The 26,157-nt window shown below is 34.7% G+C and overlaps 2 protein-coding genes across 3 annotated transcripts in view; both read left to right on the top strand.

The window, feature by feature from the left end:
- The window catches only part of LOC123561046 (tetraspanin-13-like), a 53,981-nt gene extending 40,409 nt beyond the window's left edge, over positions 1 to 13,572 (top strand). Inside the window, exons 5-6 of one of the 2 annotated variants that reach the window (XM_045353198.2) lie at positions 1,612 to 1,704; positions 7,867 to 13,572. In XM_045353198.2, the coding sequence (XP_045209133.2) occupies positions 1,612 to 1,686 (75 nt within the window). In that variant the 3' untranslated portion in view covers positions 1,687 to 1,704; positions 7,867 to 13,572. The remainder of the gene's footprint in view (positions 1 to 1,611; positions 1,705 to 7,866) is intronic. The other variant, XM_045353199.2, reaches the window with a different exon arrangement.
- Positions 13,573 to 18,732: 5,160 nt separating this feature from the next.
- Positions 18,733 to 26,157, top strand: part of LOC123561047 (UBX domain-containing protein 4-like) — a 64,176-nt gene continuing 56,751 nt past the window's right edge. The window contains exons 1-2 of the mRNA XM_053516634.1: positions 18,733 to 18,826; positions 22,210 to 22,489. Of these exons, the coding sequence (XP_053372609.1) occupies positions 22,408 to 22,489 (82 nt within the window). The 5' untranslated portion in view covers positions 18,733 to 18,826; positions 22,210 to 22,407. The remainder of the gene's footprint in view (positions 18,827 to 22,209; positions 22,490 to 26,157) is intronic.

The following is a 26,157-nucleotide window of genomic DNA, read 5'->3' on the forward strand; positions in this document are numbered from 1 at the left end:
AGTCTGTCCACTCAGTCCCCTACTTAATGCCATACTCTGTCTGAATGAAGGAATTGCAATAATTGGCATAAATCTCGAGGCATGCTGCTTTTACCACAAGTGTGAATTGTTTATGAGAGGCTTTTTCTTTAAAACCTTGAAAGTAGTGTTTGAAATACAGCTTACAATATACCGAGTGGTGGAACCAATGCTCAAAATCTTGATGAATGTTTCTTAAACGTGAAACTAACTTTATAAAGAACTTTCTTTTTCATTGGAAATTTCAGTGTCACATGACTTTTGAAACTTAATGAAAATGTAATTATACCCCCACAAAACGAAGTTTGGGTGGGGAGGGGTGGGGGGGGGGGGAGGGGTATATAGGAGGTTCGTCGGTCGGTCCATTGGTTTTGCATGGTTTCCGGATGATAACTCAAGAAAGGATTGACCAATTGAAATAATTTTTGGTACACAGGTGTAACATCAGAAAACACAGGTCAAGTTCGAAATTGGGGTCAGTAGGTCAAAGGTCAAGGTCACAGTGACCCTCAACATTTGAACAGTTTCCGGATGATAACTTGAGAACGCTTGGACCTAGGATCATAAATTTTGGTACACAGATGTAACATCATGAAATGCAGGTCAAGTTCGACTTTGAGATCTGTAGGTCAAAGGTCAAGGTCACAGGGACTCGGAACAGTTAAATGGTTTCAGGATGGTAACTTGAGAACGCTTGGGCCTAGGATCATAAATTTTGGTACACAGGTGTAACATCATGAAATGCAGGTCAAGATCGACTTTGAGGTCTGTAGGTCAAAGGTCAAGGTCACAGTGACTTGGAACAGTTAAATGGTTTCCGGATGATAACTTGAGAACGCTTGGGCCAAGGATCATAAATTTTAGTACACAGGTGTAACATCATGAAATACAGGTCGTGTTCTACTTTGAGGTCAGTAGGTCAAAGGTCAAGTTCACAGTGACTTGGAACATTTAAACGGTTTCCGGATGATTACTTGAGAATGCTTGGGCCTAGGATCATGAAAATTGATAGGGAGGTTGGTTATGACTAGCAGATGGCCCCTATTGATTTTGAGGTCAGTAGGTTACAGGTCAAGGTGACAGTGACCCGGAACATTTAAACAGTTTTCGGACAATAACTTGAGAATGCTTGGGACTAGGATCAGGAAACTTAATCTGGAGGTTGGTCATGTCAAGCAGATGACCCATATTGATTTTGAGTTCCAAAGGTCAAAGGTCATTTAAACCTTTTACGGACAGTAACTTGAGAACGCTTGGGCAGAGGATCATGAAACTTCATAGGGAGGTTGATCATGACTAGCAGATGACCTCTGTTGATTTTGTGGTCAGTAGGTCAAAGGTCAAGCAAGTTCGGCTTTGACATTGGCTTAGTTCTGTGACATGGCCATATTGTGGGAGTATAATTCGTCACTCTTGTGACAACTCTAGTTTGATTAGGTCCAATAAATATTTTTAAAAAAAAGGCAATTTTGCTTGAATTTATATTGTGCAGAGCACTAGAATACGCTGTGTATAGGTTCTGCCACTCAATTTTTTTTATATATATCTATTTAGGCTTTTGTTGTAATTTGCAATTGACATATTTGTTTTCAGATCATTGGAGTTTGGGTTACGATTCGCTACCGTAACCAGAAAGATCCAAGAGCTAATCCGAGTTCATTCCTCTAATACTAACACATTCAATAGGTTGTATTCTATGTTTAACATATTTTATTTGGGTTCATGGCTTTTTCCCCTTTATATGTTACTATGTTGATGCTTAGTTTTCAGTTCCTCACAAATTGACTGTGTTTATATATGTTGAGTTAAAAACACAGTTATTCCTCTCTGGTGTTATAGTGGTGGAAATTTTATGCTTGTATTTGTACTCTTATCAGCAGAGGAAACTTTTATGTTTCCCACTCAGAAAGTAGGGGAAAACCCTAACATTGTTTTCTAAATGGGAAGTTTCCCGTACTGCTTATATGATTTTATTTGGGAAATAGATTTTAGTTTTGCATGCTTTGTTGGAAAATAAAACACGGTTTTGAGTTCAGATGCATGGTAATTAATCACGATGGCATCTGAACTCAAAACCATGTTTTATTTGCCAACAAAGCAATCAAGCCTAAAATCTATTTCCACTCTAACACTTCCAAACTTCACCAGGAAGGGATACTAATCTGAAATCCTTTTTAAGGTGTAAATGGATGGAGTAAACCATATTAGCCAAAAGTAGGTCATTTTGCGAAATATGTTTAAATCGACAAGACAGTACACAGTAAAATCCTTTTTAGCTCGACTATTCATAGAATAGTGAGCTATTGCACTCGCCCATGCGTCGGCGTCGGCGTCGGCGTCCGCGTCCCGATTTTGGTTAAGGTTTTGTATGTAAGCTGGTATCTCAGTAACCACTTGTGGGAATGGATTGAAACTTCACACACTTATTCACTGTGACAAACTGACTTACATTGCACAGGTTCCATAACTCTATTTTGCTTTTTTACAAAATTATGCCCCTTTTTCGACTTAGAAATTTTTGGTTAAGGTTTTGTATGTAAGCTGGTAACTCAGTAACCACTTGTGGGAATGGATTGAAACTTCACACACTTATTCACTGTGATGAACTGATCTACATTGCACAGGTTCCATAACTCTATTTTGCTTATTTACAAAATTATGCCCCTTTTTCGACTTAGAAATTTTTGGTTAAGGTTTTGTATGTAAGCTGGTATCTCAGTACTTACTAATGGGAATGGATTGAAACTTCACACACTTGTTCACTGTCATGATATGACATGCAGTACAGAGGTTCAATACCTCTACTTTGCATTTTACAAAATTATGCCCCTTTTTCAACTTTTGTATTCATTCAATTGACAAGGCTGTTGAATAGTCGAGCGTTGCTGTCCTCCGACAGCTCTTGTTTTTTTATGTAATAGAAAATCTTAAAAGTGTTAAAATATTAATCTTAAGCCTTTGATGTGTCGAAATTCACTAACCAAATTTACATAACCAAACTGTTCTGTATGGGGAGTGGGGTTGAGGGGGGGTGGGGGGTGTACGTGGAATGAATTATATATTTATTACTAGTAATACTTGCAAATAGATGTGTTGAAATTACAACCTCCCTGATACTGATGTTAACAGTTTGAAGTACTTCCAGTGTCAGACTTTTCTAACTTTCTAAGTTAATGACTGAGAAAATAATTTCTAGCAGTGAATTTATCAAATTTGTACCTATTTTTGTGTTTTGTATGATAACTTTCTGAATTCGTTATAAAATCTATTTACCAGTCACTAAGTAAAGAGATTGAGGTACTTCAGATGTTTTGAAAAAGGCATTGGTTACATCCCTTGGACAAAAGAACCTATTAAACCATTTAACCCACTGCTATAGCATTTAATCAGATCATACTAGAAAAAGCTGTCCTGCCATCAGCAGCCTCATTTGAACTATTTGTAGACATCTAGCACCCAGTTGTGTGCATGCTACATGAAAGATTGTCAGACTATTTTCAGTGGAATTTTAATTATTAAATGAGAAATGACAATACATATACCAAGTCACAATATCCAAACAGGAATTTATTGCATGAATTAAATATGCATGCAATATTACACTTGAAAGCTTTATTCCATATTCTTTGGACACCAGCCCACAGCAGAAATTGAATTTGCAACAAGTGTGGGATGAATCAGGACTGTGTTTCAAGTAACTACCTTCCCTCATTTTCTTGGTGATACCATTTGTTCAAATGAAGGCACTTGGCCACTTTTAGGGACCACTAGAGCTAAGAAGAGAAATGCCTTCTTCCCATTGCTTGATGGATCTTCATCAAACAATATGGGCACTTTGTGTCTTATAGGGGGACACCAGAGCCAGAAACAGAAAAGTATTTAAACAACTTCTAATCTTCAAGTTTGTCTAAAGTTCTAAATGCATTTGTTTTGGCTGTCACAGCAAAATATTGGAAAAAAAAACCAAAAAACCTTTCAGTAACTTTTATTTTAATGAACTATTCACCAAACTTGGTCAGAAGCAAGGTCATATGGTCCAGTTCCTCTTCAGGTGAGCGCCTTAGGCCCATTTGGGCCTCTTTTTACAAGATTTATTTGATTACTCGTAAACATGAAATGAGAACTGTTCAACAACTGATAATGTCACATATTTGAAATTTTGCAATTTCAATGATTTAGTAGTGGTTGACATTTAAATGAATGTTTAGCGGAAATAATGGCAATATTTGTTGTTGTAACAGTTTGAAGATGGAGCACAAATTCTTTATTGTTGCGCTGTCTGAGTTGTTGCGCACATGTTTTGGACCTCAATGAAAACTTAGAAATATTTTTTTATAAATTAATTTCTTGATAAAGATAAAATTCTAGTTTCTTCGAAATAGACAATTTATAATTATGTCTTTGAAAAATAAGTACAATTGAATAAAAATGATTTATGCTGTCTATATTTTTTTTTGGACAGCTCTCCCTATATACAATGTAACATCTTTAATTAACTTTTAGATATCCTGAACTGGCAGAATGCCTCATTTCAAACTCATTTCAAGCTGTTTACATTTGTTCCCAGATTGGCCAGATTTATATTTTCTGCAATGTTAGAGAACAAAACTTGGTTAAGCCCTGTTCTCATTTTGGAAGCAAGTATATGACTAGGCAATAAAAGATGTTTCTATGGAATTGTGAAAACACAAGTGGTTAGTATGTTTGAATATGCTAAGGTGTCCAAAGGATACAGCATGAGAGATACATGTGATTGTTGTGTAACATTACCTGTGTTTAAGTTAATTTACAGCTTCTGTTAGTGCAAAATTGTGCATTAGCATAACAAAGACTGCATGGCATCCACAGCATGTACTTACAGTTATATTACCTTTAAAAACTTTGGGAGAGTTTTGCATATATTGTAACCAAGAATATTTTAACTGGATTTTTACTGTGCATTAGTGTTAGTTCACCTAGTAGGAATGTGAGAGGGCATGTGATTTCTTTGATAACTGAGTCGTTTCAGCTTCTCATTCATTTCATGTTACAAAGTATAACTTTAAAAAGCCAATTATAAGTCCAGTGTTCAGGATACTACACCTTACTTACCTCAGTTACTGTTGAAAACATGGTAATAAATAAACGTTTGCTTTAGGTATTGTTGAACAGAAGTATGGTAGGAACAGGTGTTTGCAACACCCTTTCACAGAATGCAGTAAAATGTCAGACAGTAAGATCTGTTAATAGTAAAAATAAACAAGAAACATGTTGCTGTGACTGATGCACCTGTTTGGGACAGGAGTTCTTTTCTTTTGTTCAATAAAACAAGTTGTAAATGATCTATATAATTATATGTTTTGTGTATCATATACAAAGTTGTAAACTGTCAATATATATGTTTTGTGTATCATATACAAAGTTTGTCAATATATATGTTTTGTGTATCATATACAAAGTTTGTCAGTATATATGTTTTGTGTATCATATATCAAGTTGTAAACTATTTATATGTTTGTTATGTATATCATGAAGCAAGTTGTGAATGAATTATACATTTGTTATGTGTAACATACAGCAAGTTGTAAACAGTCTATAATCATATTTGTTATGTGTCACATATCTGGTTGTGAACTATTTATATGTTTTATGTATCTTATAGCAAGTTGTGAACAGTCTATATATTTCTTATGTGTATCATATAGTCATAGAGGTATTAATCGTCTACAGTAACATTATGTTGTTTGTAAAAGTCACATGGAAAATGTAATGTAAGATGTCTGAAAACTCTAGAGCTAACATCAGTATTCTTCCTTTTAAATCAAGGCTTTTTCAGTAATTGTTAGTTGCATTTCAGTCAGACATAATTCCAGTCAAAGTTTAAAGTTAATGATTGTAACTGAAACATTGTACATAGTGTTAATTGGTCCCTCTGAAGTTCATAATGTTCATAATAAATTAATAGTGTCCAAAATTGTTTACAAAACTTGCTTCACAAACACTCCTCTTGTATTGTAATTTTTTAATTTTTCAGAGTGGTTTTCAAAAAAAATGAGGCATTTGATTTAACATCAGGTCAAGGAAATACTGCAGCCTCTTAATGTATATAAAAGTCAGAAACTGATCTCAGTTGTCTAAATATTGATTCAAAGTTTATATGAACTGAAAAATAACAGCTAAACATATGGTCACATTTGACCCAAGTGCAGTGGAAAAAGTGTGACATTTTAACTTCCATTTCAAATTTACTGTTCATTTTATTACTTGTATATAAAGCATTTGTTTAAACACAATAAGTATGTCAATTGCTTTTATGGGGCATTCTGACTTACATGATTTATTATGTATATCTGTTATATTACAAGTATGAAATGCATTTTAAGAGAGCTAGGGCTAAAATGTCCCAGTTGCAACACATTAAATGGTATGTATGATGGTATTAATGTTATCCAGGAATGGAAAAGGTATTAGAATATAATGCATAAATATTTTATAAAACTCGCATGATATTGATCAAACTAACAGTGTAAAATAATGGCCATTCAGTTGATCTATTGTTCAGTTACACATGCAGTTGATGAACCTATTGGATACTATATTTTCTGAAACATCTGTTACTATGACTGAGTCACCATGTCACATGTTTATGAAACAGCTGCGGTTAACTCAGTTTAGGCCAAATATAACTGAATATTTGTGTCACATGTCGGAAGTTATTATAACTTTGTTCCTGTCTTCAACGTCAATGTCAGGAGTGACATTATGTTGATTTATGCTGCATTTTTATCTAGAACTTCATTTTGCTCTGACATATCGTTATTTAAATTCACAGAAATATTATTCATTCAATTTCAGCAGAACAAAGCATTTTTATTTCAACAGTAAACTACTTAAAATGATATTAATATTATAATGTAATATAATGACTGGTAAAGTACAGTGTAGTTTCATTTGAAATTATATAAGAACTGGTTCACAAGATATTTAAGCTTGATTGAAATTTAGGTAACTTATTCCAGGGTTTTAAAATATGTTTCAGTTGGTTGAAACTGTAGTTTAGTTTATCAAGAACTGATTTTTTGAGATTTTGTATATATCTGTGTTTGCAAATAATGGCAACTCTTGCCTCAGCTAGGTCTGTATCATGTACATACAAACATAGATGTTTTTAATATTAGTTTAAATATATTTCATTTCAGAAATTCATGAAATATTAGTTAAAGAATTGGACAGAAAGCTATAGCTTATAGTTGTCCTCTCCTTGATATTAGTTTTAATATTAGTTTATTTCCCATGCAAAGTGCCTTTTAAGGGGAAAATGAAAACAGTTTTAGACATGGTATTATATACAATTTGTTTTCACAGCAAAGGTAAAATTTTAGGATATATTCAGCTTTGTTATGATCTACCTTTCCATCACTGCATCAGGTGTTTTTGTGAGGTTGTTACAGTAACATTACTCAGTATTTTATTGTGAAGATACTACATTTCTGCATGTAACAAAATGTAGCATTTATGAACAGGTGTTATAATACATATGTCAAATTAGTGAAGGTGTAATTAATTAATTATAATGATCTGTAGAAGTACTATTCCTGCATTAGACTGTTTTTGGGATATTATGAATATAACTACTAGTATAATGTGAACTTGGATTTCAGTAATTTTGCTGCAAAGTTATAAAGTTTAGTTTAGAGATTAGTCCTAAAATGCTGCCTTACCATTGGTTGATTTCAAGAATTGTACTCTGAAACAACCAGTCGGATACAAGAAGCTTGAGACTGGTCTGCAAATTCAATTTTACAACTTTGGAAGTCTAACCAAATGTAAAAATGTATTTATTTAAAACTAAATGTTATATATTTTCAGATATTAGGTGTATGGCTGGCACTGAGATACAGAAACCAAAAAGATCCAGAAGCAAATCCAAATGCATTCTTGTAACAGAGACTACAATAGACAGTTGTCATGTATATATACAAAATGTGTGAATAGATAGTCATTTTATCATTACCGAGAAAAAAGGTTTTGTGCAACAAGCTTGTTGAATTTGCATTACCTTAGTGTAAAAGTATTGTAAATGTTTACAAAAATATCAGGCTCTCACACAAGCGGTTAAGGCACACCAGCAAGAAATATCCCAGAACCTTTATTACACTCTTTCTCAGTGTTTGTTCTCATTTCTAGTTATCATAAGCTTTCGGTATTGAATAGTACTCACTTAGCATGTAGAAAAGAATTCATTAGCAAACTGAAAATATTTTGAGCAGTAAACAGAAAATGTCCATGGTAATATGCAGTTTTTCTGTGAAGGACCACTGTTGCCATGTTAAGGTTGCTGTTTTTAGCTTGTTTAACCCTCATGTGGGGGTGAAGAATTTTTCATGCGAGAAACCATACAGCTTGCTTATGATTAGAAGGTTGATGGTTCTGCCCAGGTGCCCGTGTGTGCCTGAAACAATGTCCAGTGAGGAACTTGGTCCAAAAAAATAAAAGAAAAACATGTTCTGTGGTAAAGCCTGAAAATACAAGCAAGGCATGTACACTATTTTTACACTAAGATTTTGAATTGTATTTATTTAGCTTACTCAAAAATGTTATTTTTAGCTCACATAAGCACAATATGCTGCAGGTGAGCTGTTGTGATCACCTTGTGTTTGACTTTTGTGTCTTCAAAAATTAGAGGCAATGTTTTTGCCTGACTTCATGAAGCCTTAATTGTCAGAATGTATTTTCTTATGAAAACTAGGTAAAGCTAGTAACTGGTTATCTTGCATCTGAAATTAGGTCACTCGGGTAAATCCTAGGAAAACTTGGTTAAATCTCCAGAGTTCATATTTTCGACCAGACATACATGAATCAGATCAGTATGTTTGTCCTGGTGGAATTTAGGTCAGACTGAGAACATGGTCATCTGGGGTAAACACCAGGCAATATGAGCAATACAGGGCCTTAATAGCCTTTTTGTAAATTTTTCAGCCATATTCTCATGTACATCAACAGGTGTTTACATTTCATTTTGTAATTATTATGAAGTAAAATGTCCATAAGGAAGGAATTATTATTCAAAATGCTGTTAGATATTTTTGTTCATGTTGTTACTTTGAAGGATCTGTTTTTAATGCTTTGTCTGCTATATTTGCAGAATTTCATACAAGAAGAAAGCTGATGTATATTTCATTGTTAGATATTTATATATGTATTATTTTAGGTTGTCAGGGTTTGAATGTAATATGAAATATAATAATAGAAGTGTACTTGTTTAATGTAATTTACTTACTTACTTACTGTAGAGACCTGTTTTATTACAAGACTACAAAAAATGCTTTAAAACTGTTGATACAGCTGTAATCAGTGGTTTCAACTATTTTGATTTGTTTTGCCAGTATAAACAATGATTTATCAGATGATGATAAAATTTCAACAACTTGTTCATAAGTTAAGAGCATTTCCTTATTGTCCTAGTGTATGAATAATTCTAACAAGACTTGATTCATTTTCCTATAAAACAAAGAAGGCTGAAAGTTGTGTGTTATTTTACAACAATTCACTGTTCTTACGTCATAGTTATTACATCATAGCGTCAAACGGCATAGTGGCGCGTTGAAAAAGAAATCGAAAAAAAAAAAGCAAATATTTGACGGACGTCTTCAAGGATGTACTTAAAAATCCTTGCTAACGTGTTAGAATAGAAATAATATATCTCATTTAGTGATTTGCTCTTAAATAAAATCATTGTCGTTCAGATGTGTATTATTATATCACTCGGGCGCAATTCCTTTGCACCTGAACTCCAAACAATAATTTTATTCAACGACAAATCACTGGATTAGATATATTATTTCTTAAGTAACCACTATCACCCATGGACAATAAATCTTACTTTTTCATAGGTAGCTAAGCCAGTCCTGAAAATAATTTATCTGGTATTCACCCAATGAAATATATTTAGACCTAACTAAAAACGAACGAATTCCTCATATAGTAGAAGACATTGTTGTAATATTTGCAAGTTATTCATGGTGCATTGTATGTTGTGTTTTCCTATCCAGATGATATGATCTTGTGTGTGTAAAATATTTCTACAAAAATTAAGTGCAATAAATTTTGCCAAAACTGTGCCAAGAATATAAAGTATACCCAGATAATTTACATATAATTGCAAGGACTTTTTTCCAGCATTTTCCAAGTATTTCATACAGTGAACCATGTACTGCTGGTGGGGGTTCATTGTCTGATGAACCACTGTGACCATATGCTTGGCATTTTTTACAGACACAAAGATTTATTATTCATTTTATTAGTTGAATTGGATACTTTGGTCATCTTTTACAAAGTGTGAACTTTACTTAAGGTTTTATGTGAAAAGAATGCATTTTGATACAATGTTAGGTTCCCTGCTACAACACATAGGGCAATTTTTACTTTAAAAATGAAACATGTTGACTTAAAATACTGGAAATTAAACAATATCTGTATATGTTCCTAAAAGGAATGATACGGTATTACTGAACCTGTTTTTCAGTGAGATATAAAAATATAATTTATTTTGTTCAAATTAAAAATGGAGGTCTGTGCTCTCTACTCCTAGTGTGAACCCGCTAGATGTTGTTTACATCTTTGGGAACACTGAAATTTTTTTTTTGCTATCATGTTATTTACCCTTTAGTTTTTAAATGTCAAAGTTAGACAGATTCAGATAGTATTGATCAGTATATAAATAGTGAATGCTATATAAAGAACATTAGCAAATCTTGTTACTGTCAATAGTATGTTTATGATTATATTTTAAATGTGGGAGGGAATTTATCATTTAAATGTGTGGTGTCAGTTATATTATAGTGTTCTTTTTTACATTTTCCCTTGGTTAGTTTACAATTGTTAATTATTAGTGTGTGTATATATTTATAAAAGTTGTTGTTGCTGTTGTATATATATATATAATTCAGTTGTATGTTGCTTTTTAAGTTGTGCAAGCATTAAAATTATAAGCATTAGCAATACTCCCTTGTGTAAATGGAAAAACTTGTTGAAAACATCTATACTGTGAAACATCATGGTAGTTTACAACAGTTTCTAACAGTAAATGTCCCAGCTGACAAGTCAGTTTTTTTTAGGTCCACATAGAAATAAATCTTGTCATCATGAACAATGTGAAGTTAGGAGAACTAGTTTCACAACTTCCTTGCAAATGAATGCAGTAACATAAAATTATAGTTAAAACTGTCACTCGGGGCCTCAAAATTGTGCACTGTCCTGTCAATCAGTATATCCCCTAAGTATCATGAGAAAAGCGATAGTTGGTAGGGATACAGTTTGAATAGAGATATGAGTTTTTGTATTTTAATTTTTGAGAATAAACTGAGTGGGAAGTCTATATGTTCATTGGTACTAAATTTCTTGGATTTATGTAACAATGAAATCCACAAAAAATAGTCCCCACAAATATTATTGATGTAACATGTACAAAACGACAAGTGTTGTGAAAAATTTATGTTGTATGATATCATCATGTCTTACCTAGAACATTTTTAGCTCGACTATTCAAAGAATATTGGACTCGCCCCATTTTGGTTAAGGTTTTGTATGTAAGCTGGTATCTCAGTAACCACTTGTGCGAACACATTGAAACTTCACACACTTATTCACTGTGATAAACTGACTTACATTGCAATGGTTCCATAACTCTGTTTTGCTTTTTTACAAAATTATGCCCCTTTTTCGACTTAGAAATTCTTGGTTAAAGGTTTGTATGAAAGCTGGTATCTCAGTAAGCACTTGTGGGAATGGATTGAAACTTCACACACTTATTCACTGTGATAAACTGACCTACATTGAACAGGTTCCATAACTCTGTTTTGCTTTTTTTACAAAATTATGCCTCTTTTTTGACTTATAAATTCTTGGTTAAGGTTTTGTATGTAAGCTGGTGTCTTGGTAACCACTTGTGGGAATGGATTGAAACTTCACACACTTATTCACTGTGATAAACTGACCTACACTGCTCAGGTTCCATAACTCTTTTTTGCTTATTTACAAAATTATGCCTTTTTTTTCGACTTAGAAATTCTTTGTTAAGGTTTTATATGTAAGCTGGTATCTCAGTTCTCACTAATGGGAATGGATTGAAACTTCACACACTTGTTCACTGTCATGATTTGACATGCACTATGCAGGTCCCATAACTCTAATTTGCATTTTTTCAGAATTATGCCCCTTTTTCTGACTTGTGTATTCATTCAATTGACAAGGCTGTTGAATAGTCGAGCGTTGCTGTCCCACGACAGCTCTTGTTATTTAGGTTTTTGTAACTATGGACCCTTATACACGACAATTATCACAGACCCTCAACATCTATTACATGCATTGAAAAAATACGCTAACATTTCTTAAGTACTGTTCTACTTACTTTGTTTTAATGAGCAAAAATATTTTCTTTTGTCTGTCTGTCATATTCAGTTATCATTCTCCAACTTCATAATTATATGTCTTTAGAGACAGTTGAGCCAGAGATGTAAGCTTCACTTGCAGGATTCCTGTGAAAGTTAACTAAGTGTGAATTAGTTCTTGATCTGGCATAATTTCATGTTTTATCTTACCAGTAGTTTGGATCTGGCAATTCCATGACACTGCTTGTTGGTAAAAAAGCAAGCAATGCCAAAAGCTTTTGTGAAAATTTTGCACTTTCTGTCCATATTGATATGTTGTGTTGGATATAATATGTTGTAAAGCACAGGCAAAAGTCTTTAAACTGATACAGTAAGTAGTCCAATTTGTTGAGGCACACACAAAACTCGACATGTCTGAGTAACACATAATTTAAAAGAATTTATCTGTGAATCAACACCTATTATTCATAATGATTAAGTATCAGTTATTGTACAATGCTCCATCCATATTCTGTTTTCTAATACATTATAGCTTCATTTCAAAGGAGAAACTAACACTTTATTATCTTGCCATTTAAATATATTCTATAAAGAGAAATAAAAAAAAAAGAGTTTATGTTGAAGGTTGTGTGCCTGTTATACAGCTATATATATGTAACTTTTAAATGAGAAAAGTACATGTTAATTTTACTTATATTTAACAATTTGTGTATCCAAAATTTCTGTTTCCATAAATAAATTCAAATGTTTTCAAAAACGGTTTTGTCCATACTATGGTCTGGTTTAAACTCTTAATTGTCAGACATAGTTAAATATTGTGTGTCTCAAGCACTAGAACTGTTCCTTCTTTAAGCGCTGTCTAAATTTCAAAACAGCTTTTGAACTGTCTTACCCGACATTTACTAGAAATTTAAGTGTTGTCTTACTAGAAAATATAAGTGCAATTTTTGTTTTTAAACCATGAATACATTTAGAGCAAATTTCACGAAGGACAAAAGATACAGGGTGCCCAGTAAAGATAGTAGTAATATCTTAAGCGTAACAGGGTTTCATAAAAAGCTTATAATTATGTAATAGTAAAAATCTTTTTAGTTCTCTGCTTTTCCCCATTGTGTTTCTGATTTGGTCACTTTTAATGCACTTTTATAAGGTAATCATTCCAAATAAATTCTCATGAAAGAATAAAGCTGTCTTTGTTTACTTTGTTGAAATGCAATGAATATTTAACTTTCCTAGACCAAATGTACTTTACTGAAGCCTGTAATAGATATCTGTATTATAGGCTTCATTGGTTGGAACAGTTTTTATCCTCAGTATGTCAGGTAATTCAGAGGAGGTAACAAAGGTATTGATCACCAAGAGGTAATTCTTGATTACCTGCGGCCTTCAGGCCGCAGGTATATTGGAATGCAACAAGTAGTAAAGCACATGGAGACTAGGTGATTTCACGTGATATTTTACCGATATGCGATTGGCTTATCGGATTTATGGAACGCTGTTATTGCAATAAAGCTGGCACTCTGTATGATATATATAGAGAAAGTCTTGTGACCTGAATTCCTCATTCATTATTTCATATAATTTATTCAAACTTTCAGCAGTGATCAATATTGATACCTAATTGTGCATAAGGGATTTTTTAGATTCCTCTTTGTTTAATTTCTTGGATTATGGTCTTGAGTTGTTTTGTTTTGCTCTATATGTCAATTAAGTCCAGGTGAAGGCATGAATCACATTTGTGATAGCTCTAGTAAAGTATTTCAATAGTCAAGGAATGTGGCCAGTTGAGCTAAAAGTTATGTCATACATGAAAGGGAAATATAGTTACTTTTGCTCAAAACAATAACTTTCAGAATTAAGAAATATATATTTCATAGGTCTACTTGTACAGCATGTAGAATGGAGTTATTTTTCCTATGTAAAGCGTAATGGTATGGTAAAAAAAAACAAACAAGCACTCATAAGTTTCTTTTTAGCCTGGTATAACTTCTGGCCGCAGGAAATCTTTCGACTTGTTATGTACTGACATGCTGCACTATAAGCTATCTATATAGTAAGCTTTATCTAATGTTGCTATATGATGGACAGACAACATGAGCTACATGGCACCAACAATGGATGTAGTGGTAATTCTTAAACCATTGGCTGCAATTAAGTGAAACTTCATAGGAAGCTTCCCTGCCAAGATATGCACATATTATCCTTGTGTACCTGTTGGATGAATTTTCACTGAGTTATTGCCATTTGATTATTCAACATCAGTATACTATAACACTCTTTCAGGAATATTCTTCTGCAACCACTCGCTGGAATTCGGCCAAATTTCATAGGAAGCTCTAAAAATTGCTCCCAAGAAATGCATGTAATATTTCAAGTTCCTGTCAGATGATTTGTCACTGAGTTATTGTCCATTGATTATTCAATAGTTGTAAACTATATTGCCCTCCATGTCTGGAGTATATCTCGGCATTTAGATAAACTTCATAAAAAGTTTCACTCGCAGTAGGAGGTACACGCATTATCTTTATGTTCCAGTTGGATGAGTTTACACTGAGTTATTGGCCTTTGTTTATCCAACAACAGTTAACTTTAGATTCATCCTTGCGTAGATTATTTCAGGGCAACCACAGACTGGAATTCAGCAAAGCTTTGTAGGATTTAGCTCCCACTCTTCAGGTGTGAATATTATCCTCTTGTTCCTGTCCAATGATTTATTTTTTCACCAAATTATTGCCTATTTGATTATTCAACCTTTGTAAACTATAGTGCCATCCTTGCCCAGAGTATTCCTCGGCATCCGCTGGCTGATGTTTAGAAAAACTTTATCATAAGGAAGCAATTCATTCATCTGTTTTACCGATATTTTCTTGTGTTACCTCTTTGTACAGTCCTTTCAGTGCTAAGCCAGGCCATCTGTACAAATTTGATATTCTGATTACAGATAACTAATTGAATTGAATTGAACTGATCAATGTAGCATATTTTTATGCCCCCGGCATCTACTGATGCGGCAGGCATATAGTGAATGTCCTGTCCGTCCGTACGAGGTTAACCAAATGGGACCGTTTCGTCTAGCATAAATACCCCTTACTAGAATGACTTGATACTAATGCAGATGTAACCTGTGACCATTCCTCATCTTCAGACATCACCTGATCACAGTTTGACCTTGACCTTGACCTCATTTTGGACTTTCGCTGCTTTATATGGGCCATCTCTTGGTTAACCAAATGGGACCGTTTTGTCTAGCATCAATACCCCTTACTAGAATGACTTGATACTAATGCAGATGTAACCTGTGACCATTCCTCATCTTCATACATCACCGGACCTCAGTTTGACCTTAACCTTGACCTCATTTTGGACTTAGGCTGCTTTATATGGGCCATCTCTTGGTTAACCAAATGGGACCGTTTCGTCTAGCATCAATACCCCTTACTAGAATGACTTGATACTAATGCAGATGTAACCTGTAACCATTCCTCATCTTCAGACATCACCTGACCTCAGTTTGACCTTGAACTTGACTTCGTTTTGGACTTTGGTTGCTTTGTATCGACAAGGATGCCACCGGGGTACATCAAGCGTTTATTGAACGCAGCTTCTTGTTTAGTATTAACACAATAACTTTATTTGCAAAAACAATATTTTAAGAAAGACCTAGGGGTTTTTTTTCTACCAAGCTTGTGGGGACCGTTTCTCCTGAAAAATCGTATAGAGATTATGGGAAACGCTTTGGTCTTTTAAGCAGCTGTCTGACAGGTGCTTATAAGTTAGAAAAATTCAGATAATAATGATCTGGGTACTATACCTATCTTCCCTATCTTCGATAACTGTTTTAACACGGGTGGTAAACGCGCAATCCTATTCCCACTGGGAATACGCTTAAAAATGGGTTGCGCGACTTCCGGTGCTGGTGTTGCGCATCAATATATACAAAATCAAGGTAGGTGGGTTTTTGTTTTTGTAAATAATGACACATGAGTGTTTTCGAAAAAAAGCAAAATGCTATTCGACCCAAAAATGAATAAAGATCATATGTTTGAAATATCAAATTATTAATTTAAGAATCAGCCCTGATATCACGAAAACTCTGCTGGCTCGATCTGTCAAAAAAGTATGTTTATTTATTTTGTTGGGTTTCACGTCGCACCGACACAATTTTAGGTCATATGGCGACTTTCCAGCTTTAATGGTGGAGGAAGACCCCAGGTGCCCCTCCGTGCACTATTTCATCACGAGCGGGCACCTGGGTAGAACCACCGACCTTCCGTAAGCCAGCTGGATGGCTTCCTCACGTGAAGAATTCTACGCCCCAAATGAGGTTTCGAACCCACATCGATGAGGGGCAAATGGTTTGAAGTCAACGACTCTAACCACTCGGCCACGGAGGCCCCCAAAAAAGTATGGAATCATGAAAAATGCAAAGGGGGGGTCGTAGTTAGGTGTCTGCGCAAAATGTTTTTTGATTTTATTTATACTTTGTGGTAATATACCTACATGTATTAAGTTTCATTAACAAGTGTTACTGTTACCAGTTTTGACTTACTTTTATAGATATTCACATTTAAAGTGGGTGGGGTAATCTGACATGTGACCAGCCAGGAACACAATTTCTGTTATTTTTTTAATAATGGTTCTTACCTTTTACCTGAAACTTTCATGATAAAATAACTATGCAATGGACGTTCACACAATATGTTGCATTTTAAATTGTACTGAATACTTTTTTCATCACAGAGCCACAAAGTGGTCTAATCAAATTTACTGATTTTCAATGGACGAACTTTACCAGAAAGCTAAAACATTTTTTATAAGTTGAGATATTAAGGTGTTATTATCAGCAGATATTGTAAAACTAAATAAACATAAAATGACAGTATATCAGAAATACTCTGATTAATATTGGAAGAGTGGTACACTCTCAAACTGGGAAAAAGTGGGTGGGGTAAATAAATATTCGAAGCAACACTATAAAAATTGTGCAGTTGTTACAAAATGACCTCAGATTGTCTATTACTATCTTAATTGTGCCCCCCATGAATGGTTGGGGCATATAGATTTGCTCTTGTCCGTGCGTCCGTCCGTCCATCCGTCCGTGCGTCCGTCCGAAGTTCGTGACGCGCCTAGCTCAAAAGTATTTGATATAAATTGATGAAACCTTGCAAGAGTCTTTATCATGATATGAAACTGCGCACCTTCTATTTTTTCGTCTGACTCCGCCCCCTAATTTTAGAGTTACTGCCCCTGAAATAGTAAAAAATGCACATTTCACCTTGTGACACGCCTAGCCCAAAAAGTATTTGATATAAATTGATGAAAATCTTGCATGAGTCTTTATAATGATATGAACTTGCACACCTCCTATTTTTCGTTTGGCTCCGCCCCCTATTTCTAGAGTTATGGCCCCTGAAATAGTAAAAAATGCACATTTTCACCTTGTGACACGCCTAGCTCAAAAAGTACTTGATATAGATTCATGAAACCTTGCCTTAGTCTTAATCATGATATGAATTTGCGCATCTCCAAATTTTAATCTGGGTCCGCGCCCTATTTCTAGAGTTATGGCCCCTGAAATAGTCAAAAATGCACTTTTTCACCTTGTGACACCCTAGCTCAAAAAGTATTTGATATAAATTGATGAGTGTTTATCATGATTTGAACTTGTGCACCTACTATTTTTTATCTGGGTCTGCCCCCTATTTTCAGAGTTATGGGCCCTGAAATAGTAAAAAAATTCACACCCTGTGTCCTACAGACACATTCTAGTTTTATTAAATACAGACTTGGTTGATCATTTTTAACAATACTTTTTTCTCTTTAATAAGACTTTATACATGTGTGCCATGGAAAAATCAATGCAGAAAATTGAATGTTAATTTGAACAATAGCTTTCCTCAAAATATACTGCCTCAGGCAAAACCTTTGTTAAATACTTGAGCTTTCAGGTTAATTTGGTTTGTCTACATGTCATGTTCAAGGTCCATGCTTTTTCCATGACACACATGTATAAAGTGGGAAATTTTTTGTTAAAATTTATCAATCAATGCTGTATTTAATAAAATTAAGATAGTAATAGACAATCTGAGGCCATTGCTTAACAACTCCACAATTTTTGTAGTGTTGCTTCGAATATTTATTTACCCCACCCACTTTTTCCCAGTTTGAGAGTGTACCACTCTTCCAATATTAATCAGAGTAAACTGATATACTGTCATTTTAATGTATATTTAGTTTATAATACCTGCTGAAAATAACACCTTAATATCTCAACTAATGAAAAATGTTTTAGGTTTTTGGTAAAGTTCGTCCATTGAAAATCAGTAAATTTGATTAGACCAATTTGTGGCTCTGTGATGAAAAAAGTATTCAGTACAATTTAAAATGCAACATATTTTGTGAATGCCCATTGCATAGTTATTTTATCATGAAAGTTTCAGGTAAAAGGTTTGAACCATTTTTAAAAAAAAATAACAGAAATTGTGTTCCTGGCTGGTCACATGTCAGATTACCCCACCCACTTTAAATGTGAATATCTATAAAAGTAGATCAAAACTGGTAACAGTAACACTTGTTAATGAAACTTAATACATGTAGGTATATTACCACAAAGTATAAATAAAATCAAAAAACATTTTGCGCAGACACCTAACTGGGACCCCCCCCCCCCCCCCCCCCCCCCCCTTTTCTAACTCTTGTGCCTTCTTTCTGGAAACGTGCCGCTTCTAATGATCAAACATGTGTAAAACAGTCATGAATATTACATACACTTGAATGAAATGTTGTTTGGGGGGGGGGGGGGAGAGATTGCCAAAAACAATCGGGAATGGGGTTGCGCCACGGAAATGGAGTCGCGCGTATACATTATACATTATGATGTATGCGAGCAACTCCATTCCCGGTGCGCAACCCCATTCCCGATTATTTTTTGTCAATTATGTCCCCGTAAGCAGGATTTGAAGCAAATGATTTTGAAATCCGGTACTTCATAACAGTTGAGTTATCATAAAAAGCATCAGATGTCCCCAGATTAGGCATATGAGGTCATAAATGCCATTTTTGTTGATTTCATACTTTTTTCACGCTTTGTGTCGCCAGAGTTTTTGGGATAATGGAGCCGAATCGTAAATTACAAACCAGGTATTTTACATCTATGATGTATCATCGTATTTGTGTCGAATAGCATTTTCCTTTTTTCGAGAAAAATTATTCTAGTCTCATACTAAGCAAAATCATAACTTCACATACCTCAATTTCGTCTTTGTTTACGTGCAACACCAGCACCGGACGTCGCGCAACCCATTTTAAGCGTATTCCGAGCGGGCATTGGATTGCGCGTTTACCACCCGTGTTTAAACTCCGTTTTGGGGGTTTATTAAATGTGCAGTCAGTGCAAGAAAAAAATTAACTACAGAAGTATTGACGATAGGATGACAGAAGTGAGAATGTGGGACTAAAAACAGAAGAATTTAATATGTCATAAATTAGTGAAAATTTGGGGTTAATCAAAGGGGTCCGGCCCATGAGTGGATTGAGTTTAATGACTTATTTTAGTGTCCTAAAGCCATAATTATCAAAAAAAAACTCTAATATTAGTATGGATTTTTTATAATTATGGCTCTAGGACACTAAAATAAGTCATTAAACTCAATCCATTCATGTGCCGGACCCCTTTGGTTAAAATGCACCTTGCTGCAACTAAATGTATGTATCATTGCATACTGCTTTTCAAGGACTCAAACAGAAACGGGAAAACTTTCAGACAGGAAGTTGTTCCACTGGAAAGAATGAAAAAATGTAATAAATGTTCACTGTATGAATTTGCCTATAAGCTTATTGGTATGCATGTCAGGTCAATATCCTTAATCTTTCAAAATAAGATAGTGCAGGGATAGCTACTATATGGTGACAAATTTATAAAACATTATCAATTCAGCGTCATAAAGCCTATTCTATTCAGTAATGTCAGGTAATTTTGGATATCAGATATTGGAGGTCTACACTGTCTTGCTCTATTTTGTTGACATTTATTGGAGAATTCGTCAGGCCTTGACACTAACTTTTTAATTCCCTGCCACAAGTGGTGGGGGTTATAGGAATGGTCTCCGTCCATCCGTCCGTCCTTCTGTCCTTCCGTCTTCCGTCCTTCCGTAACATTGTGTGTCCGCTCTGTATCTCCTAAACTCCTTGAAGGATTTTCATGAAACTTTGGTCAAATGATCACCTCATCAAGACGATGTGCTGAACCCATGAGTCAGCCATGTCGGTTCAAGATCAAGGTCACAACTCAAGGTGAAAGGTATGAGCCTTCCATTTTGTGTCCGCTCTGTATCTCCTAAACCCCTTGAAGGATAATCATGAAACTTAAATCAAATGATCACCTCATCAAGACGATGTGCAAAACCCATGAGTCAGCCATGTTGGTTCGAGGTCAAGGTCACAACTCAATGTCAAAGGTTTGAGCCTACCATTTCGTGTCCGCTCTGTATCTCTTAAACTTCTTGAAGGATGATTATGAAACTTGGATTAAATGATCACCTCATCAAGACGATGTGAGAACTCGTGAGTCAGCCATGTCGGCTCAATGTCAAGGTCACAACTCAAGGTCAAAGGTTTGAGTCTTCCATTTTGTGTCCGCTCTTATTCTCCTAAACCCATTGAACGATTTTCATCAAACGTGGGTCAAATGATCACCTCATCAAGACGATGTGCAGAATTGATGGGTCAGCCATGCCGGCTCAAGGTCAACGTCACAACTTAGAGTCAAGGGTTTGAGCCTTCCATTTTGTGTCCACTCTGTATCTCCTAAACCCCTTGAAGGATTTACAATAAACTTGGGTCAAATGATCTACTCATCAAGAACTCATGAGTCAGCCATGTCAACTCAATGTCAAGGTCACAACTCAATGTCAAAGGTTTGAGCTCTGTATCTCCTAATCCCCTTTTAGGATTTTCATGAAACTTGGGTCAAATGATCACCTCATCTAGACGATGTGCAGAATTCATGGGTCAGCAATGTCAGTTCAAGGTCAAGGTCACAGCTCAAGGTCAAAGGTTTACCCTTTCACTATCCATACCTGTGGCGGGGGATTTAGCTGTCTTTCAGACTGCCTTGTTTCAGTAGTGTCCCAGAGGGCTCTCTACCTGTAGAATTTGGTGTCCCTCACCAATACATGGGATCCCTTCAGTTTGAAAGGATGAAGATGTACACACCCAGAATCTTAAGATTTAGCATTTTTTTTGTGAGATGAAAGCAACAAGGGTTTCATTTTTTTTTTGGTCAAATATTCTGTTAGAATTAAGAAACCTGAATGTAACCCAGAATTTAATGTGGCTATTACACTGACATTATTTAAAATAGCTTTGAATAATGGATGTCCCTCGCTAGAATTTGGGATCCTCGGGATCCCGGGACACTGTTAGTGTCGAGGCCTGACCCTAGCTCTTTCAACTGGACCCTTTGGTGGCTTAACATACTTGATGCAAATCTATCTATCTATCTTCCATAACCGTCCAACCCCTTGCGGGGACGTAGACGTTTTGCGCGTCAAAATCATAAAGAGAAAGAATATAGTGATACAAATTTAGAGTGGAAGAAACTAAAACAAATAACTTTGGTGAAATAAAAGGTTGAGTTAGCAGGATAACCAGGGCGAGACATGTTCAAGGCTGCAAACTGCGGCACTGAACTGCTCTAGGGTAGGGAGGTGGGCGACATAGGGGGGAAGTTGGTTCCAATGGTACACCGTTCTCGGAAAATAAGAAAACTTGTAATAGTCAGTGGTTGCAGTAATTAACCTGTAACTTATCATTGTGTTTTAAGATCATGTGGAAGACACTCAAGGCCATCTTAGAAATTTCCATTGCCAGTGACCAGGATTTGAGACCACTCGGGTTAATGTATCCATGGACTAAACAAGATGACGACAACATTAGTGGTAATTCGTATGGAACGTAGGAAGGCCACGTAATTTTCCATAACTTCCGGTTTCGCAAAAAGTTTTGTTTTCAAAAACACAAAATGAAGTGGTTCGAAGGAAAGATACCAGATGCCATTCAAATATCAAAACAGAAGGCTTCTTTGTTCATAGTTTATGTATATGGTAAGTATCTCGCTACAGTATAAGCTTCGAAATATCAGAATATAATATAATTTCGCGACACAAAAATATAAACAGGCTGGTAACATTGCCCGATCGGGCTTTAGACATAAAAACTAATGTTTTTTGAAAAATAATGAAGATATTTTTTTCAAACTTGGTCCATCAATTAAGCATAACATATGACACATACTAAGTAGAAATAACTTTGTTGCCTTCAATTTTGTTAGTATCGTCGCACCACGTTATTTTACGCACACCTATTTCGACGCCATTTTTGTTTTGACCTCGTTCTCGATTAACTTGGGGTTTCCGATGACGTAATTACTCGGTGTAATTGCAGAAAACATCATGGTTACTTTTACCGATAAAAAAGTTGGAAAGTTCAGGATTTGAAGATATTGATCAACTTACATTTACCCTATACATGATTTTTAGTGTTTCTACTAATGCAAATTTTCATCCATTTTAAAAACGTCCCAGTGGAAGCTTAGATTAAAAAAGTTACTGGAAATTTTGTTGTTCGTCTGCAGCCGACTTTAGTGCTATCAAGGTCACATCACTGCCATGTGACATATGTAGTCGTACTATTTTATGCACTGTTTTGGAAGGTGTACGCATTATATATCAGTGCCATCATTACTACACACTTCATTTTTTTTTCTCTTGTCATGTAGGCTGCGAACACTGGGTTCATCTAAAGTTTTGTATAAAACAAAATGTGCCAAATTCCTCTGTAAACACTGCAGTCCAGAAAAATGAAAGAAAAAACATCAGACAGTGTATTAAAAATGCAGAGTGATTATTTATGTTCTTAGCCCCTTATGTTCACGAATGTTAAAATGTTTTCAGATTTATTTATATCATTTTTGGCCTCAATATTGATTATCTACTTGAACCAGCTTTTGTGTCAAGTTTTATTGCAGCATCCATGACAGTTATGGTGTAGCACATTACTTATAGTGATTGCACAAATATTTAAGCCAATCAAAAGCTTCGTAACAAGTATCATGTAAGATGCGTCGAAATAGGTGTGTTAGAAAAAAGTATGGCCGACCACACTAGTTGTTGTTTACCTTTTGATTTCTGGCAGTCAATTGTTTATAATAAGATGTTATTGGTATGATTCAATGCATAAAAGGTTAGTGCACATGCAACATCTAATGGAGTCACGTATGTTACTGAATGAAAAAGCGCGGCCATGTTGCTTGTTATGTGCGTCGAAACCGGTGAGTCTGGGATATTACTTCCCTTTTTCAGATTTTTATGATGCATATCCTCACATGACCAGTTTTGATGCCCTTAAGGAATTATTTGTCACCTTACAGTGCTAATACCTAATTTCAATTAATATAAAATTAGGTGCTACCTAAAAGGTAGTCCAAATAATTGTACTGGAGAGTTGAATATCGTTATATTATTTTGACTTGTCGATATCCGCCTCCGAGTACAAACCAGAAAAGGTAAAGAATGTGGTAGCACTGTCCTCTTCTTTGCGTAAGTAACACCCAATGGAATCCGTTGGGCGGGAATTATGTTATAATAATGCAACGGATAAAAAAAAGAAATACATACATAGAAAGCCTGTAATTTTTCCTTTTCAATGATGTATATATTACCGAGATTTCTTGAGAAAAATTCAAACTATGGCAGTTAAAAAATTGCCAAGGTTTAACACGAGTGTACTACATATTGGAAAATGGCCGATCGCCGGTAAACACATTACTACACGAAGCGTTTTCATTGGTCACGCCTCCGACCGCCATTACATGAAGACGATTGAAACGTTAGAGGTTTAAATTTTTTACAACAGAAATTCTTGATAAATATGTCCTGTTCTTATGTTTTTTATTTACTATTTATGATTTAAAACAACAGGTAAGCAGTTAGGGCGAAAGAAAAATCGTGACTACTGATAAATCGTAATTTCAATTGACCACAGTTTCCACCACAGTTTTGATTGTTTCTGGTTGAGACCTCTAGGTAGACAACGTAAAATATCAAAATGTAAAATCGGTCTGCCCGAGGTCTCATTATTTAGACTACCTAAAAGGCAGAGCTCCCGTGAAAAATAACCAGTGCCCTTAAAAATTAAAGGAGTGTTGTTGGAATTATCTGGAATTATGGATTCGTTTTGGAAGATTATGTTCTATTAGATCTATTAAAATTATAAGTATTAATGATAATTCATGATTTCTGAATGCATGTTTTAGACTGCATCAAGATTAATTCTTGACATGGGAAAACTCGAAAGATATTATATATATAATCAAAAGAAAGTTCGATATAGATTAAAATCGGCACCAAGATAAAGAAAAAAAAACGTATTTGAATAATTTTTGTTATTCTTATTAAAACGTACTGCATCAAACATTTTACATATATTATTATCATACTGGAAACCAGTCACACATGATAACTCCTTCAAATTGAAAAGCTTGAACATTGAAAATTTAAAACCTAACAGAATCTCATTAGGCCAATAGCCAAAGGAATTCTGTCTCTTTGCGTGTGAATGTTTGGCAATGAGGACTTAATGTAAAAAGTTAATGTTCCAATTCCAAAGTTAATAGAAATTAGAATTTACGTAATACTGGAAATGACTATTGTAATTCTTTTAAATGTCATTATTGTCAAATTTTGGTTCTTTTTGGAAGGGAGAATGTGTCCAACTTTCAGTCAAAAATACTGCTATAATAGATGCCTGGTATGGGAAAATTATAATCATTTACATGACTGTTACAAAGCTTGTTTTCAACCCAAAAGACTAGCAATTTTTAAAAGTTAATGATCAGAATTTTACCTAGAGAAAAACAGCGTTTGCCGAAATTCTCGAAAACCCCTGTTTATTTACTGAACTTCTAAGTAACAATCTATGGCTTTTTATGGTTAATCTTTTAGCACTAGAGAATAGGGATGGCAGTAAGAACCTTGATAGTTTTAGTTTTTTTAGAAACTCTGGTCAGTGATTTTAAAGCTAACGGATGAAATATATGTGAACGGGGAGAAGAGCATTATTTGCTTTTCACAGTTCAATGCCTGTATATTTTGATCCTAAAGTTTTTGGTTTTTTTTTAAAAAAGTTATGTCTCCTACATTGGAACCTGACATCAAAACTATAAACACTTGTTAAATTTCACATGAATGACTTTAGTTATACAATATTTTCAAAACTCATAATAATACAAAAAAAAACCTGAAATAAAAAAGGAATTAAAAAAAAAAATCTGGTTCAGGTGAGGTTCGAACTCACGATCTCTGGATTTCAATGCGAACTCGATAACCACTACACCACTGTGGACTTATGACGTCATCAGGGCAAACATAAGTATATAATAAAGTTCAGTAATGGCAGCGTGACGAAAGTCATTTCAAAATGAAAATATTGTATTTTATTTCTTTTTTCGTCGTAGAAAATGTATTTAGCACTAATTTCTTATTATCAAATGCTCATTTACATTTTTATTCAATATTCAAACCAGTAAGCGAGACGCTTTTGTCAACTGTAAACAGTAAGCGTCTACTGACGTCTTTACTGATTAATTACTATGTGCATAGTACACATGAAAAAATCCGAACAACACCGATTCCAAAAAGTACCACGGATTTTCAACTCGATAGTATACACAGTTAGGTCTCTCTATTCATTTTCTTTTTCATATGTCTAACCG

Source organism: Mercenaria mercenaria, chromosome 10 (genome assembly GCF_021730395.1).
Source record: "Mercenaria mercenaria strain notata chromosome 10, MADL_Memer_1, whole genome shotgun sequence".
Taxonomy (NCBI): Eukaryota; Metazoa; Mollusca; class Bivalvia; order Venerida; family Veneridae; genus Mercenaria; species Mercenaria mercenaria.